The following is a 17,341-nucleotide window of genomic DNA, read 5'->3' on the forward strand; positions in this document are numbered from 1 at the left end:
TGCTATAAAGTGTGGAAAGATCACTGATGAAATCCTCTGTGCTCCTGTAGAAACCCTGTGACAACAAAAGACAAAAATATTGACTTATGTTTAAACTACTTAAGAGAAGCTACAGCTAAATTTAACTATTTATTAACCTCTGAATTTTAGGTAATGTTAAAGATATCCTGCCAAGCTATTTTCTTCAGATGTTACTCATTTTTACCTGTCCCCTGATTTTGCAAGTTTAGCCTGGAAATAAAAGCTAACAGGGGCTGAATGCAGCTATGATATAGATAGGGAGGTGTTGGGCGGCATAGTGGTCACTTGTCATTTGACCTGGGCTATACACCACACTAGCACTTGCTAATTTTGGAAGAACTGATCCTCTTTAGCCTCCCTCCCTGCAAAAAAAAAAAAAATTAATTTCTCAACTACTCTGTAGTTCTGTAGTGCATTCCTAGTTTTCAGCCTGAATAAGGATGAAGAATCAGGTTCTCACCCACCCACATGAAATCATCATTAAAATACTCTGGCCCAGATCTTCTTGGTGGTAAGTTCTGATATAATTCTGCTTAAATTGGATGTCCAGTAGAGTTGTGACAATTTGTATCAAATGAAGAGCTCACATGCTAATCAGGATTTATTTTTCTGTTAATTTTGCTTTAACTGACTAGGGTGGGGGAAGTGGTTCATATGCTCTGCTGGAAAATCAACAGAGCCTTATTTCATATCCTCCCTCTGTGGAGCTCTAGCCATTTACAAGAGCAAACAATTTGATTCTGAGACATCTCCAGCTCTATGTGAACAGTTGCTTTTCAACTTAAGAGGCTGATTTTCTGAGGGAAATTTCAGTGATCCATTTTGAGCTTCAGACTATCCCAAAGAAAACGCTTAAATAACATTATTTTCTTTCACAATAATTTTAATGTTATATTTAACAAGGCTGATGGGTTTTATAGAATGAGATTATTCTGATGATAGTCCTAATGTTGCTGAATGATTAAATTAGTATGATTAATGAGAAAATAAACCAGAGCTTCCAAGACTTTCAAGACACCAATTATGAATAACCCTAAAAAAAATTTTTATATAAGATGATTCTTGAATGTATGTCTATGAATACATTATTGGCTTTTAAATAAGTGAAATAAAATGCTAACTGGAATTTAATTTAGGAAAAAAAATAAATAAAAAAACAAACCACACTACAACTTGTAGACTAATCACTTACTGCTAGACTTTTTTTTGTCTCTGTACCATATGCTGCAATCAGACTTGCCTACCACACAAGCAGTATGGGGGTGGAATAGTTAATGTGTGTACCCTGCTCAGAATCACTGCTGTTATTGTCCTCCAGTATAGAATATGTACATTTTACATTAATACGCTGATTAGTGACAGAGTGTGCAGTTTCTAGCTAGGGAAGCTGGAGTTTCAGAAATATCTTGGCTCTTCACTTTGATTACTTTCTGGCTAGAGAGTTGGAGTCAAACTAATTCATTTTGTAAACATTCCTGGTCATTCATGTACAGTACATTGCATGAATCAGTGCAGGACAGTCAGACGGGTGCAAGTTCAAAAGTCCAGATGAAAATTACCGTTTCACTGTACACAGTATAATCCCTGCATAAAGTAAGGAGGCTCATATCTGTACTTTTACTTGGGCAAAATTCCCACCCCGAAAAAATTAAAGGTTACCTTAAGAAATGTGAAAAGACAACGGACCTAACTATTTGCTGATGAGCAACCCACCCCCTGGACCCTAACAGTCAGCTTTCAACAAATATTTATACAGCTCAGGGATACAGCTATAGCCTCAACATTTCAGCACAAATATTAGGCCACAACCTCAGCTGGTCTAAATTGACGTACTCCTGTTGGCTTCAGGGGCATTACAGTGATTTACAATAGCCAAGGTTCTCCTTTCATTTTTTCCTCAGTGCCTCTGACAGAGTATGCTCTACATACTTCTTCCAGATGCAGAGTGGATTAATTTTAAAGTAAAAATTATTTTAAAAACCAAGCTCTTCATCCTATTAAAGTTTCTCCTCAGTTTTAAGAGGGGCTCAGCAAAAAGGAAGATATGTTACAAAGGTGACTATGAGTTTTCTGTAGCACAACAATACTCAGCTGAGTTGGGCTGCTAAGGCAGAAAGCCATTCAAAAAAAAAAGTAATTGGCTCTTTTGTTATAAAAATATTATATATGTACACACACATACATAAAATCTGGTTTTACTGCTCCCACTGAAGAACTCTATTGTGCATGTTAGTTTTAACAGCAGTTATGCAGAGATATAAGTACACAGTTGTGTATTATAATATTGGTTTCTCAATGTCACTAAGCCAGAATTCTTAAAATATATATGAAGTCTTCATTTTTTCCCCAGTTTTTCAAGACAGGAAACATTAGTAAAGGAATTTTTTTTTTCCAATGGTAAGTGACTTGATGCTGGAGACAGAGAAATGGATTACATTACATATTTTCTACACAAACATAGGGATTAATTTAAATGATTCCCCTAAATCAAAATAACTAGACTTTTTGGCAGCCTTTGAAGTTTAATGAATGTTTATTCTTGCCATCAAGTGTAGGTTTTGGGACACCCAGCAGGACCACTAAAACAAAATGATATAAAGCTATTTATATAAAATAAGCCAAAGCCAAGATGTTTGTATTAAAGTTATGAAGAAAATGCAAGTATTTAAAAGTAGCTAATATTTGGTTTAACAAATTCTAAGTTAAAGATGCAGAGTTGTTCCCACTGTGCTGTCGATGTCTATAGATTAGGGCCTATACATTAACTACAGTTCTGAGGATTTCAAAAGTAGACTTAATATAGAACAGGTCTCTCTTGTAGCTTGTATGCTCTCCTAGGTCTGGTTTCCACTCTTTTAGGGACACAGAAAAGCTACCTCTGCTCTTATCTTTCAGAATATATTTGGAATTCCTTTCAAATGTCTCTTATCAAAGTTGACAAGAAGTACCTATTACTTACAGACATTTCAATGCGGGTTTTCTGTAGAAGAAAATTAAATCAGGTCATGAGATGTAATAAACCAGACATAGGATTTCCAAATACATTTTATTTCTTTCATGGTTAATACTTTTTGAAGTGCGCTACTGAAATGCTGCATAAATGTAAAACCTCGTTTGCCTCTGATGACTGTGATTGACTAAAACAGTAGGTGATATTCCTGGTGATATTTAGCTGCTGATAATTCAGCTACACAGACATTCTCTGATTTTTTTTCTTCCTGAAGGGACATTTTCACGTGTGCAAAAACCCCTTGAAAACTAGATATTTTTTATATCTAAAATTCACAGCATGTCTTGCTGTCAAATTGCCACCTTAGAGGCCTTTTTCAAATTTCATTGAAAATGCATATTAAATCAAAGTGATAGACACATGTAATGTAAAATGTCTGTCAACAATTAGAATCCCATTTGGAAGTTTGTAAAGCATAACAATTTAAAATGAATTTAAATTGAGAATGAAAGTTTTTAGATTGAGGAGGAAAGTTGTAGCCTGAAGTATTGCAATTTTGTACAGAACAAATCCAGATTTTTTGCCCTTTTCTGGGTGAAAGAGAAGTAAAAGGGCCAGAGTTTCTAATGCAGTTAATTCACCATCATGTGTCAGTCAAGCAGCTTCATTCTTTCCACAATAAAGTCCAAAGTTGTGTTGATTATTTGATTTTGAATTATATAATAAAGCAGTAACTATGCAAATAATATACTCCAAGTAAAATCGTGTTACCCTGTCATAGAATCATAGAATAGTCCTAGTTGAAAGAGACCTCAAAAGATTATCTGGTTCAACCTTTAATTTTCAAGGAACATAGCATACATTGCAATTGAGCCACTTGATATATTTGTGTGCTGTATATTGAAAAGTGCAACTGTTTTTATTGGGATAGATTATCCAGTAACATCCATGTGGTTTGAAAAAAAATTCTTTAAAGAACACTTTACAAAATTTCCTTTGTATTCTTCTAAGATGATGACAAATTTTACACACAAACCTCCTGGACATCCCAAAAGCATAGGATCCACGGGCAAACAGGACCACTGGAGCACTGAGGCCAAGGGCTTCCAAGGCAGTTTTGGCCCTGGTCCTTGGCCGTGTGGCCCCACCGCTGAGGATTTCCCTACCTAAATGGGAACTGGGATTGGAAGTTAACAGGGTACATAGTTTAGACTGACATCTGGATTTTCCCAAAATCTTTCCTAGCAAAATCTGGGGTTAGATTAGGATTTATGGGTTATATTTACTGAATACAATGTAAACATCTACAATATGGTTTGTCATAAAATGAAAATATTTAAATTAATTTCAAATTTTGTAGCATATTTATTTTTTGTTTTATAGCATGCATGTTTCCAAGCAGTATTCCATAGTGTCATCTTTCTACACTTGTAGATATATGCCAGTGCTTCAAGCACAGAACATTGCATTCTCTGTAGTGATACATAGCTCCTTTAAGCAGATACACTTCCAGTGCTGATATACTTGTGTATAATTCTTCCAGATTAAATTCTGGCTGTTTCTAGACATTCCAGTTATCACTTTGATTGATTTTATGAGAATGACAATAAGGAAGCAGAATAATAAGAAATGCAAAGCATATTCTGCAGTTCATTTCTGAGAGTCAATCCCATAAGAACTTTCTCTAGTGTGTTACATGTTACAATTACTGTGAAAATAATTGTGTGCTATCACAAAAAATGGATGCAAATTTCTAGAACAGTTTTTGTCTTTGGTTATTTGGTATTTATATCATCTTTGAGTGATCCCCTTGAAAAGCCAAGATTACCTGTGATTAGCAGGTTTGAACAGGTGGTTTGAGGAGCTGTACCCCTAAAATGTCATAGTTGTTTTGCTTAGAGAAGCAGTGAGTGCTTTCCCAGTCACCAGCAAGAAATTCCTGCAGGCTTCCCTGAGTATGGCAACCAGCACCAGTTACAGAATTTCGTTGCTCTAGGCAAAACGTTAAATGTAGGCCCCTCACAGGGCACAGTCGCTAGCACAAGAAAGTGTTACTAAACATTTTGCAGCCCTAGGCAGCTGCATGCTCTGCGTGGCTGGTGGTGGCAGTGCTGGCCCTGGATGTAGATTTACCTATCTCTCCCCCATTAGGCTCACATCCATCTCACTTTTTACCTTCGCACTGAGTTTACCTAATTGCTTCTGCTCAGTGTGACTCCCATTGCTGAACACGGGCAGGTCTTGTCCTACTTTAGAGCAATCCATTACCAGTGGGGCAAAGGAGCAGCAGGTCTGGCAGCCCTTGGAGAGCAGCACTGGCTGAAATTGAATTTTGCTATTGGAAAATCTAGGAGTGAAACAAAGAGTAAGTGAATGATACTGCTTGAACAGAGTGAGTGCAGCAGTGTTATTGTGTTGTGAGACTATATGTACAGTGTTGGAGAGGACATACTGAAGGGGAAGGGGAGAATGAACCATATTTCTCCTTTGTTTAATTCTACTTAATTCAGTATGTTTATAATGCATTTGGCTCTATACTTTCACGAAACTGTTATTCTTACGTATTATAACTTTGCTTGTGCTTTCATGCAGCATAGCTGCTTCACCTGCAGAGGAAGCCAGGTTAAGTAGACTTTAGAAATAGAGCAAGTGACTTCAAGCCCTAAAATGTATGGGAGTGCAAAGGTATGCAACTGTCAACTAAACATATTAGCAGGAGACATCTTGCTAAGAGGTATGGTATTTACATGCTAATCATTATCACTGGTGCCTTCTCTTGATCTTTTTTCTGTGTAATGGTTGTTTACACTCATCTGAAGTTAGTAATGGAACTGATCTTGCACACTCACAGAAATACAGCTCCTGACAGAAATCAGTTTGTATAGACTGGTGGTGTAGACACATATTTTATTTGCAAACAGCTGTAACAGTTTAAGAATTTACCATACCACGCACTGTTGCCCCATGCAGGAGATTTCTATCCCTTGCTTGTGGAGGATGTCATGCAAACAATTTTGCTCGTGCTAGCACAACATGGCCTGGGACAGCCCAGCCGCCGATTGCCCCGGCTCAGCTGGGACAGGGTCCTCCTGGCGTAGCGCAGGGACAGATGGTGCTCAGAGACAACGTATTTGATCATCACAGTTAGCCCCTTCTGGAAAATTGCTCACGTGCAGTTCGAGAGTGAAACACCGCCCGTGCTGCTTTGTCAATGCTCTGCTTCCTGCACAAGGATGAATTTCACCAATAACGTGCTTAGAATTGCATACTTGAATTGCAAACTTCTGAGGACAGGAAAAGTGACTTTTCATGGTCTCAGAAGCGAGTATATGATGTATCCCTGAGCTTTCCAAATGGATGTAGAATAAGCACTGTTGTTTTATTAAGTTCTTTGTAAATGTACTATGTTGTCTTATATTCAAGTATGATTCTCCCCCTATTGCTTTGCTCGTTGCAGTACATACTGACATAATGATGGTTGAATTGCTGAACCAGTACAGACTGGGGCTGTTTGTCTTTGCATGTATGATTTTTGCATTTATGCATATATGAATTTAGTATGATCCAAAACTTACTTGAGCTTAAAATTTTTATTCAGGTGGTGCTTCTAGAGTGTCAGTGGCTAGGAACATGCTCAGATGAGCGTACAGTCCTGGGAAGAGCCTGCTAGACTGCAGAAAGCTGCTTACAACGTGCAAATAAATGTGCTCTGTAATCCTGGACACTCCATCTGAGATGGAAGTTGAAGTTCTGTGAAGAGGGACCAAAACACAGAATGTGTAACTCAGGGTGAGATTTGAGAAGTAGTTTGTACAGCCAGGCTTAAAGTCCAAGCTTACCATATAAAGCATGCAAAGTATGGAAACAATTTTTCTAAACCCAAATCTGGTTTCTGGATTTGTGAGGAAGGGTCTTTTTTTTAAGTCTCTTTCTGAGGATTGCTCTTTGAATCTTGTGACTGGAGCTTTTCTTAGGGAAGGAAAGGAAATTGTGAGTTTCATTTTCTAGGTGGTAACTGTATGATCTTGAGTTTATGGAGCAGTAGTTTTCAAGGCTATCTCTGGGTCACTGATGTAGTATCTGCTGATAGTTCAGTAAGAGCTGGCTGTCAGGTCAGTGTTCAACTCTTCCCCCTCTTTCCTGCTGCAGAATTGTTCTCAGAAATCAGAAACTCCTGGAGTTACCTTTTGAGGTAGGTGATGGCTGTTGTTGCCATCTGAACATTAAATGATCACTAATGGGAAGAAAACTGCAAAAACGTGGCTGGGGAGTCAGATTGCTCAACAAGGAAATTGACTCCCTACAAGACCCAGATAACACGAGTGCAAGTCTGCGAGCAAACACAAGTACACCAAGGGATACGTTTTGCACATGGCCATGGCAGACCAATCCTATTAACAGACTGGTCCAAACTGGGGGCAAAAGGTGGATTGTGAAGACTTTACTCAGCTCAGGCATAGAGAGCAGAACATTATATTCATGAGGCATTTACTTTATTGCAAGTAGCAGCTGCCAAGCCAGCTTCTGGTGTTGATGCAAAGAGTATGACAATTTTCACGTTGTAAACACCATGGATTAATCAGAGCACCTCAATATTATGCAGACAAAATATATGTACTTACCAATACTTCCACTGTATTTGAATCAAAAATATGTCATGAAAATGAGAGGGCTTGTTGGGTTCATTTCATCAGTCAAGAAATTTGGGACTCTACAGGCAACATTTCCCCTGAGGTCTGAGACATGTTTATCTGGTAATTGCTGCGTATTCTCCAGATTAAAAAGAAACTTTAAAATGTAAATAAAAATGCACACTCTGTAAATCTGATTCGAGAGTATAAAATCTTTTTGTGACAACAGGTCTTACTTTGTTAGATTATTACCTTGTAGAAGATCATCTATAGGTTCTATTTTGGAGAAAATTGCCATGTGAAATTTTGGCCTTGTACTTGTATTTTGACAGACGACAGAATTTTTGTGTAATTTGTTTCAAAGATAAGGAAATCCTAAGAGAACATTTTTTAAATAACATTTTTTTTTCCTTAAATATCCTGGAAAATACATGCCTCAGTCCTACTCATTCATTTGCTTTTAAATGGTTCCCACCCCCATATTTTATAAATAGTACTTTGATAAAGAAATGATAGCTATGATAATTTTTAAAAAATCAATACTAAGACTCTTGTGAATAGATACCCAGGTGCACAGCAATTGTGACTGTGAAGTTTTCCTACTGTATAAAGGCACTTTACTTAAAGCAAGATGTTTGTGGGAAATCCTGACTGATAACTAGTTATATCTCATCATCTGCTATCAGATGTATTTTTTCATTACTCTTCTTTTGACATGTACATATTTCAGTATTGGTTTTGTTTGTTTTTTTTTTTTTTTGTCCTACCCAGAGTTATTTCTGTGATGACAGACATCACAATACATCTTTGGAAGATGTCTTTGCAGTCCAGAATGGTTTTTAAAATTTTGTATCTAAGGATGGAGAAATCTCTGTCACTTCATTTCTAAACTTCTGGTTTTCTGGTGGAGGCACATGATGGCTTTATATGGCTGTGATACACTAGGATATATTTTTTTTTAATTACAGAAAAAAAAAAAAATACAACCAAACCAAACAAAAAAAAAAAAAGGCAAAAACAAACCCAACCCTGGGATATAAAGGCATGTGGCTTGCAGAACAAACTTCCCCTGTGGCATCAAATAAAATTCTTGGTTCTCTATAGAACTAATAGACTCATTCTGTCCATACATGATGACCACTGTGTAACAAATTGGTGGGAAAGATTTCTGACCTAAGCAACCTACCTTAAATACCCTCTGAATTCTTTCTTTAACCTAAATAAAGGTATATGAAGGATAGAGTGATACGTTGGGATTGATAATAATGTTGAAATCAAGACATTTTCTGAAGTGTATGGTATAGTAAAAAAAGCAAGCTTATTTTTTAACATGGGAAATAAGACATTCTGCTATTAAAAAAAATATCAAACAGAGGAAATAATGATAGGCTTTAGGTTGTGAGAGTATTTGTAATTACTAGCACTCTCTAGGTTCTCTGTATACTGATGTAAAAGTGCATGGAAGTCTTTTGCAGCACTGCATATTTATCTTTCTGTATGTGTTTTTTTCTGCCTTGTAGGCTGTACATACAGAATAGTTGCCTATACACTGATGCGGGATATTGCTGGTATTTTTTTATTCCTCGGTTTCTAACTCTTTTGCCCGAGAAAGAGGATTTTCCATCCACCTTGTTTACTTCATGATTTATGTCTAAATTGACAGAGTCCTTTGGAGGCATTCGTGTTAAATTTGAAACAAACATATTTAATGCTCGTGTTGTAATAAAACAGCTAAAAGTGCAGATTAAAAAGATATGCACAGAGGGGTCTGATTGATTGAGGGATTGATTTTACTACTTTTCCCGTAGGTGGGTAGTGATGGCTGTAAATCTCTTGATAATCATTTCAGAAGCACCTTCATCAATAAACTCAAAAGGGACGGCTAAGTGTAAAAATTTGCCAGCCATCAGGTCAAACAAAAGGCAGCAAATGTGTAAAGAAAGAATTGAATTAAATAATCCCACTTTGGCCGGTTATGGCATTAGTCATGTTCATTTTTATCTCGGGGGCGGGGGAGTTCCCCATCACTGCGATTCTCTGGGATTTGGGGGAAGAGAAAGGGGGAGGCTCTTTCCCTCTATTTTTTTTTCCTTTTTTTCCTTTGGCTCAACCCGTATTGCTTACAATTCAATTATGCAGCTAAAAGCTTGTGTTTGGGAGCAATGATCAATTATTAGTTGTCAGTAATAACGGAGAAGGATTAAATTCTGGTGCTTCCCCCCTTCTTTTTTTTTTTTTTTTTGTTTCTTTCTTTCTTTCTGGGGAATTATCATTAGAAAATAAATTTTTTTTTTTTTAAATTTCAAAAAAATATAAAAAAAAAGGGGGGGGAGTAGGAGGGGGAGGGTGGGAGCTGACAGCATGTCCACAAAAATAGTCCTACCTAAACCCACAGAGTCACAGGGCTTGCAGTGTCCATATTGAATAGCGTGATCTAAGCTATTGATAATAAAACAATTCCAGATAGCTGGTGCTCGCTGCCCCTGGGTAGCTGCGCCTCAGGACTGTCTCAAAAGTTTATTATATATCGGAGCACAAAGCCAAGTTCCCAGCTGACTGCAGCATCTGGAAGCCCCTAATTACACACATTTCTAAAATATATGTAACCTGCGTTAGCTGAAAAACGGCTTACTTGAGAGGTCAGCTGTAGCGACGTTTGTAACTTGTGCAGTGTGTCTTTTTAAGGTTTTTTTTAAAAAAAAAGTCACAAGGAGAACATAGACGAAGGGGAAGAGGCTACAAAAAAAAAAATAAAAGAAAAATAACAACTGCTCTGCTAACTGAAAAGCTGAAAAGTGGGTATTTTTGCAGTGTGGAAATGTGAATGGTTCGATTAGACGGAGAAAGCGGTTTCCTGCCAGTGCCCCGAGCGCGGGGAGCGGCGGCGCGGAGCGGCGCGGAGCGGCGCGGAGCCGCAGGTTGCGCGGCCCCGCCGGTGCCTCCGCCGGCAGCGCCGCTGCCTCCCCGCCCTCCCAGCTGCTCCAGAGGTGAAAATTTGCAGAAAATATGAAATCAATTGGATTTTCCCTCCAGATCGTTATTAACGATGTATTATAACTATGTGGGGATTGTGTAGCTTTTAACCCCTGCGTGCTAAGGGTGGGATGGCTGATCGCAAACCTTAATAACAATAATCCAGCCTAGTGTGTTGCATCTCATTGAAACCGTCTCTCAGCAGAATGAACTGCAAATTATCCCCTGTTTACCATCTCCCTTCAGTGCTCATCTCAATGAACTGGAGATCGATCCCCATCACGGGTGTCTTCCAGCCAGGCTGATTTGCATTGAAGCACATTAGAAAGCCTCCCACCTCCATTAAAAAGAATAATCCGAGGGAAAAAAAAAATCTCCAAGGTGTGGTGGGGAGGGAAAAATATTTGTCACTGTCAGTTGGAGCTTCGAGAGGGAACACCCAAGATCAGAGTATTTACGCTTGTGAACTCTCACAACTTCTGTTACAGACGATGACGTTTAATTGATGTATTGCTATCAACAACAATAAAGACCGATTTTTCTCTAGCCCCGGCAATGTTTCTTTGCCCCCACCCTTTCCCCACCCCTCCCGGCCCCCAGCGAAGGAGAGGAAAACAAACAATAAATAATCAAGCGGTCCTAGATGAAATACCAGTCGCCGCTTTATACACTAGCGAGGGAGAAGACAAACGAAAAAAAAAAAAAGTTATAAAACTTAATTTCTCCAGATTAATTTATTTTCCTTTAAACTACTGTTTTCCTTCTTGTTGTTGCTGTTGTTGCTTTTTAATTACCAGTCCACGGCCGCCTTTTTCCAGCCACGAAGCAAAGGTACTGCGCATCTGGGGAAATTTGTCTTAGGCTTAATCGACAAATGTATAATGAAATTGTAAACGCGAATAATTTTGGGAGAGCGACTAGATTAGAAACCGTGGGAAGCTAACGGAGTGATTGATACAGTTAGAAATACAGACATAGATGTGTAAATAGATCCGCGTGGGTATTTTGTGTGCATCTACGTGTGGCTAGCTCTAAGTAACCGTGTGCATTTCTGTACGTTCAGGTTCGGTTTCTTTCCCACTGTCTCAGGGTAAGGAGGGTGACAGCCTGCGCTGAGTGTATCCATCTCTGCCGAAACATCTCTTTAAATATTCAGTGAAAAATAATGTCATGTGAAGTACCACCTATAGCAACATTATTATCTTCATTCTTCAACATCATCCCCGCTGATAGCTTCGTTTGTCTTTTTCTCAAAATCTACTGTACCAAATGCTGCGGGGAGGGAGGGGGCTCGCCCTGTGCAGAAATGAAAAGAGGCATCAGTGACCACTTTGCAACGCCGACTAAATACTGGAGTGGCACCTGGGAGGCTTTTTCGGTTCGTATGTGTTTGTTTGGTTGCTTTTTGCAGCTGTTGTTTTGTGTTTTTTTGGTTTTTTTTTTTTTTCCTTCTTTTTTGTGTTTTTTTTTTTTTTTCACCCTTCTTGCTAAATGTTTTACAGTCTCTTTCGTTTAATGAGAAGAAAACGCGAGTGAGCCGGTTCCTTGAATGGGAGGATTTCTCCCTCTCTCCCTTCTCCTCTCTCTCGCTCTCTAGGTTTTACCGGCTCATTTGAAATTGAAATGAGTTGTATCTGATCAGCCTCTTGCTTTTACAGAGAGTTTGTTAATATTAATACGGGAAAAAGGAGTAGCCTCTATAGAAGAGTAAATAATCCAGCGGGGGGAGTGGGAGGAGAGAGCACTAGATGGGTCAGGGTGGAGGGAAAGAAATCGCCTGCGCTCCCGCTTCTCCCAGCTCAGCTTATTTTACAGAGTAACTTTTCGTGCAGGGACCGGAGTGACATGCGGAGGGGCGCGGAGAGCAGCGAGCGTCGGCAGCGCAGGGAGAGCACACGCCATTTATCCACCGTGTACGTGGATCGCTGGATATACGAGCTATTAAAAATAGCGTTGTCTATAGCCTTTCGCAACTACACTTTTTATTTCAAGATCATTACATTTCTTTGTACGAGGTTCCTCCTCTGAAAGAAACACCCGGGCGTAAAAGTTTGATGCAGGACGAGTACGTGGTAGGAGCGCACTGCGCGCACGGTCCGGGCGCTGTGAGCGCCCAGGACCCGGCAGGAACTGCGGCCCCGGCGCAGGGGCGCGCAGGGGCGCGCAGGGGCGCGCAGGGGCGCACCGGCGGCCGGTCTGGGCGGGCTCTGCCCGGCGCAGCCCCGCGCCGAAGTTACCCAAGTTTGCCCGGCCCCGCTGAGCGCCTGCGGCCGCTCCGCCTGCGCGCACGGCCGGTCTGCAGGCTCCACCGCGGAGTACCCGCGGACCGCTCCGCTCCTCCCTCTCCCCCCCAGCCCCTCTGCGTGGCCGGGGCCGCCTCCGGCAGGCAGATGCGCATCGCTCGCGGGGCCGGGAGGGAAACAAAAGTCAGGAGCGATCCCGCGGCGGCCGGGGGAGCAGAGGCACCCGTGGCGCCGGGCGGGGCAGGGAGAGACGGAGGGGGAGCGCGGCCGCGGAGCGGGGCGCGCCGCCCGCCCCTAGCCCCGGCCTCCCCCGGGCTGATTGACTCTGGGCGCATCCAATCGGAGCGGCGCGGCGGCCGGGGGCGGGGCGACCGGCTGGTCCGCCCGCCGCTCCCAGCGGCGCCCTAATTGTCCTGGGAATGTGTGAGATAAAAAACAAACCCTTCCTATTTTCAGCACCCCTCGGGCCCGTGATATATGGAAAGAGAAAGGGGGGAGGGCGGGGAGAGGCGGGGGAGAGCGAAAATGGATCTTTATTTGCAGTTGCGGGGACAAGAAAATGGGGGGGGGGGGGGGGAACAAACAACAAAAAAAAAACACAAGGGAAAAAAAAAAAAAAAGACCCGAAACTTTTTGCAGCAGCGGGACGCAGTGGGCGGCAGTGCGCGGGGCCGGGCGGCCGCGGAGCGGGTCTCTCCCTGCGCAGACACTTGCCGGGCGCCGCCGGGGTGCAGGGCCGCCCCTCCGCGCCCCGCCGACCGCCCCCAGCCGTGCGTCCTCCCCTCCATAGAGTATCGCTTACCCTGCCCTCCCGCCGCGGGACGGGGCTTTGAGCGGGGGAGGGTGGTGGTGGGAGTTGTTTTTTTTTTTTTAAAAAAAAAAAAAAAAGAAAAAAAAAAAAAAAGAAAAAGTGAAATGCAGCGCAAAAGTGAGGGATGGAGGGAGGGGAGCCGGTCGGGGCTGGAGGAAGGGGCGAGGGGAGACACATTCCTATAGTAACCGGGATGGCGCGATGCAGCCCCAGATGGTTGCTAAGAGGGTTAAACTGTATCCAAACAGCTTTGGGGAAATCCAGCCCCTTCTCCTGCCACATGGATCGACTCATTGGGTGGGAGCGGCGGAGAGACAAGGGTCTCCAGCAAATCAGCGCCTAATTGATTAAGGCGAGCTGGTTTGAATAGAGCTGGCCATGTGCCAATCGCCTTTCAAAGAGCCCCTCTATGATTAATCGCAATGCATTATTGATAATCATAATTATAGCAGGACACATGCGCGGTGCGCGGAGGATTGGGGAGGCTGGGGGGGGGAGGCTCGATTTCCGTAATTTTGAGAAGATTTTTTTTTAGTAATTTTTTATTCTGCCCCAGCTGATGTTTGAGCCAGCATGTCGCGGAGGAAGCAGGCGAAGCCTCAGCATTTCCAATCCGACCCCGATCTGGCCTTGTTATCCCAGCGAAATGGTGAGTTCTTCTCCTCTCCCTCGCACACATTTTAACACAAACACACACAAAATAGATCAACTTACCTTGCGGGGAGAGGGGACCGCGCCGGGCAGCGGAGCGGGACAGCTGTATCTCCCGGAGTTACGTGCGGGGGGGTTCCTGCTGGGCTTTTGGTCCAAGTTCTTGGCTTTTATTTTATTTTTTTAACTCAGCGTTTTGTTTCGCCTGTTTCTTAACGAAACTCCAAACTCTTTCCGTTTTTTGATGGTTTTCCTCCGCCCTCCCCCCGCGGGGCGGTCTGGCATCCTGAGCCCGCGGGAGATGGATCCGCGCCCCCCGCGCCTTCCTCCGCGCCCCGCGGAGCGGGGGAACAAAGTGGGGCTGCGGCGGGGCGGCTGATCCCGGAGCCCCGCGGGACGGATGCCCCGTCCGGCCACACACGCTGCCCGGCGCCATCCCCCCGAAAGGGGCGGAAAACCCCCACGGGCACCCACTTTCTTGCCCCCCCCTCCACCGCAACACCCCCGCGAACCCCAGCGCTCCCGCACCCCCCGTTCCCCCGCAGTCCCTCCGAGCGGGGGACGCTGCCCCGCCGCCGAGCAGCCCCGGCCTCCGGCCGCACCGAAAGCTTCCTGGAGGCGGAAAAGTTGCCGCCGCCGGGCCGGGCCGCGGGGGGATCGCCCCGTCCCGGGAGCCGCCGCCGCGCCGGGCTCCGCGCAGCCACCGCGCCGGACAGGGGCTCCGCGCCCGCCAGCGCGGAAGCTCCGGCAGCGCGGGGGCTTGTTTACTTTCCCTAAGGCTGTTCTTTATTTTTTGCTCTGTCTCCCCCTCCCCTCCAAGTCGGTGAGCGAGGAATAAACGCTGGCTTTGTGTCCACCAGGATTTGGAGAGGGAGCGTGTGAAATATCTATATTTTTTTTTTCCTTTTTTTTTTTTTTTTTTTTTTTTTCCCTTCCTCCCCACCTTTTCCCTCCCCCGTCCGGGAGCAGGGGCATCTCGGAGGAACTCAGCGCAGGGGGCTGTGCCCCTGACCGTACCTGTACCGGGCCGCGGGGTGACAAGTGGTCGCCGAGAGCCGCGGCCGGCAAGGCGGGGGCCGGCGGGGCCGCCCGGCCCGGGGGCAGCGGCGTCCCCACCCCTGCCCCGCGCCCGCCGCCCCCCCCCCCGCAGCGGCCATGCGGAGGGCGAGCGCCGGGGCGCTGCGCGGGGACCCGCCGGCCGCGGGCGCGGAGGGCGCCGCGGGGCAGAAGCGCTCCCGGCGGGCAGGTAAGGGCGGGCCGGAGCCCCCTTCTCCGCTCGGAAACACCTCGGCCTTCCCCCGGCAGCTGCCCGAGGAAGCGCTGGCGCGAGGCCCTCCGCGGCCGCTCCGCGCTCCAGCGGTGCCCGCCGAGCTCTCGCACGGCCCCGGGAGCGGCGCGGCCGTGCGCGGGGGCGGAACGCGGGGAGAGGGTCCCGTCCCGGGCTCCGCGCGATAAATCAAGTCGGAAAGTTTGCGGGATGTTGTCCTGCCTCTCTGAGCGTTTACCCGGCTTCCAAAATCCCTGGGACGCCCTCTTCGTAAACCAGCAAATATATAAGCCCTCGCTTCGCGTAGCGCTGCCGAAACATTTCTTAAAAGTAATTTGGTTCTTGGGAGGCGACTTCTGGTTTTTAGCCGAGTTTTGGGCGCTTTGGGTGCACTCCGAGTTTTGCCGTTGGTTTAGCATAATCCCCTTTCTCATCTCGGTCCACGTATTTATTTTTCTTCCGATGTTATTTCTACTTCCGCTTGAAGTTTGGAGCAGGAGTTGGGGAAAACGTTTGGTTTTTATTTGTCTTTCATCGGCCTTCCTTGAAAGAATTTGGAACTTCTTAAAGTGAACAGAGAAAGGGAAGGCTGAGATGGAAATTATCTTGCTGGGAAAGCAGAGAGGGATTGCATCTTTTGACGTTCGCTCGGGTTTTTTTTGTTTTTAGTAGATGGAACAGGTCAAAACATTTCCAAGTATCTTTTGAAAAAGTAGCCGTTTTCTTCTGTTTTTAGTCTTTTGATCTGATTTTGCCCATCGTTTTCAAATGAAAGACAGTGGGAGTGTGAGAAAGGAATGTTAACTGAGTAGCTTTCCTGCCTGTTGCTAAAGGATGTACTTGAACTAAGTTGGATTTTGCCTGAAATGATGGCATGGAAGTGAAGCTTTTGTTTAGTTTGCGTGGCTATCGTAAGTTAAATAAGTAAATAACGAAGTTTATGATTTTTAAAAAATACCGACCGGTTTCCTAGGAAAAGCAGCGTGCTTTCCTGCAAAATGTGTAGGAGCCTCCCCCTGCCCTTCCCTAGTAATGGTTTTAGGTTATGGCTGGTTTACATGGTTAGACGCTAAGTTTTGAGTAAGTTGCCTAGAGGGTGCGTTTTGTAATGGTGTTTCAGGATTCAGAACGTTGTTATTGTATTAGCCCAGAGCTACCCTCGCCTTTCCGGGGTCCCCGGCCCTGGCAGCAGCTTCACACTTGAGCAAGACCGGGTGGGTGAGCTGCGGAAAGGAGGAGTTTGCATTATATGCCTTGAAATTGCAAAACAAAACCTCGAAACTCCAAGCACTCCTTTCTTCTTCTTTCATCCTGTGAATTCAGGTTTGCTAATTCATCTACAGTTTGCGCAGGGTTCAGGCAAATGTATCATCACCAGTCCTTAAAACACTTGCAGTGAGGTACTGCTGGGCAGGATTTTAAGCGAATGAATAGAGTGGCCCCGTGAAAATTTCTTGTATATGATTCTAATCCTGGTTTGTTAAAACTTTCTGCTATGGTTTCATACCTAAGGATCGATCGGAAATAAGTTCCTCAGACTGCAACAGCATGTTTTTTTTTTGTTTGTTTTGTTTTTTTTTTTTTTTTGTTTACTGCTCTCTTTTTTTTTTTTAAAAAAAAAAAAAAGTTAAAAGCTCATGCAGTTCACCCTTACCAGGAGGACTTTCCACTTGAAATGTATTTTTGGTGCAATTAATGGATAAGTAAGTTTACCCTTGTAAAATCTTGTGCATGTACACATTTGATAAAGTTCATAGTGGATTTGCCAGAACAGCTCTCAGATTAACAGCAGAA

At 43.9% G+C, this 17,341-nt stretch overlaps 1 protein-coding gene across 4 annotated transcripts in view; it reads left to right on the plus strand.

The window, feature by feature from the left end:
• Window positions 1-10,783: 10,783 nt before the first annotated feature.
• The window catches only part of SALL1 (spalt like transcription factor 1), a 17,957-nt gene continuing 11,399 nt past the window's right edge, over window positions 10,784-17,341 (plus strand). Inside the window, exons 1-4 of one of the 4 annotated variants that reach the window (XM_032998511.2) lie at window positions 10,784-11,406; window positions 11,639-11,953; window positions 12,408-12,488; window positions 14,186-14,278. In XM_032998511.2, coding sequence (XP_032854402.1) covers window positions 14,203-14,278 — 76 coding nt within the window. In that variant the 5' untranslated portion in view covers window positions 10,784-11,406; window positions 11,639-11,953; window positions 12,408-12,488; window positions 14,186-14,202. Of the gene's footprint in view, window positions 11,407-11,638; window positions 11,954-12,407; window positions 12,489-13,382; window positions 13,589-13,765; window positions 14,279-17,341 lie in introns of those variants that run through there. The other 3 variants (XM_032998502.2, XM_042797721.1, XM_032998518.2) reach the window with 3 other exon arrangements.

Source organism: Tyto alba, unplaced genomic scaffold, assembly GCF_018691265.1.
Source record: "Tyto alba isolate M040663 unplaced genomic scaffold, T.alba_DEE_v4.0 Super-Scaffold_26, whole genome shotgun sequence".
NCBI classification, from domain to species: Eukaryota; Metazoa; Chordata; class Aves; order Strigiformes; family Tytonidae; genus Tyto; species Tyto alba.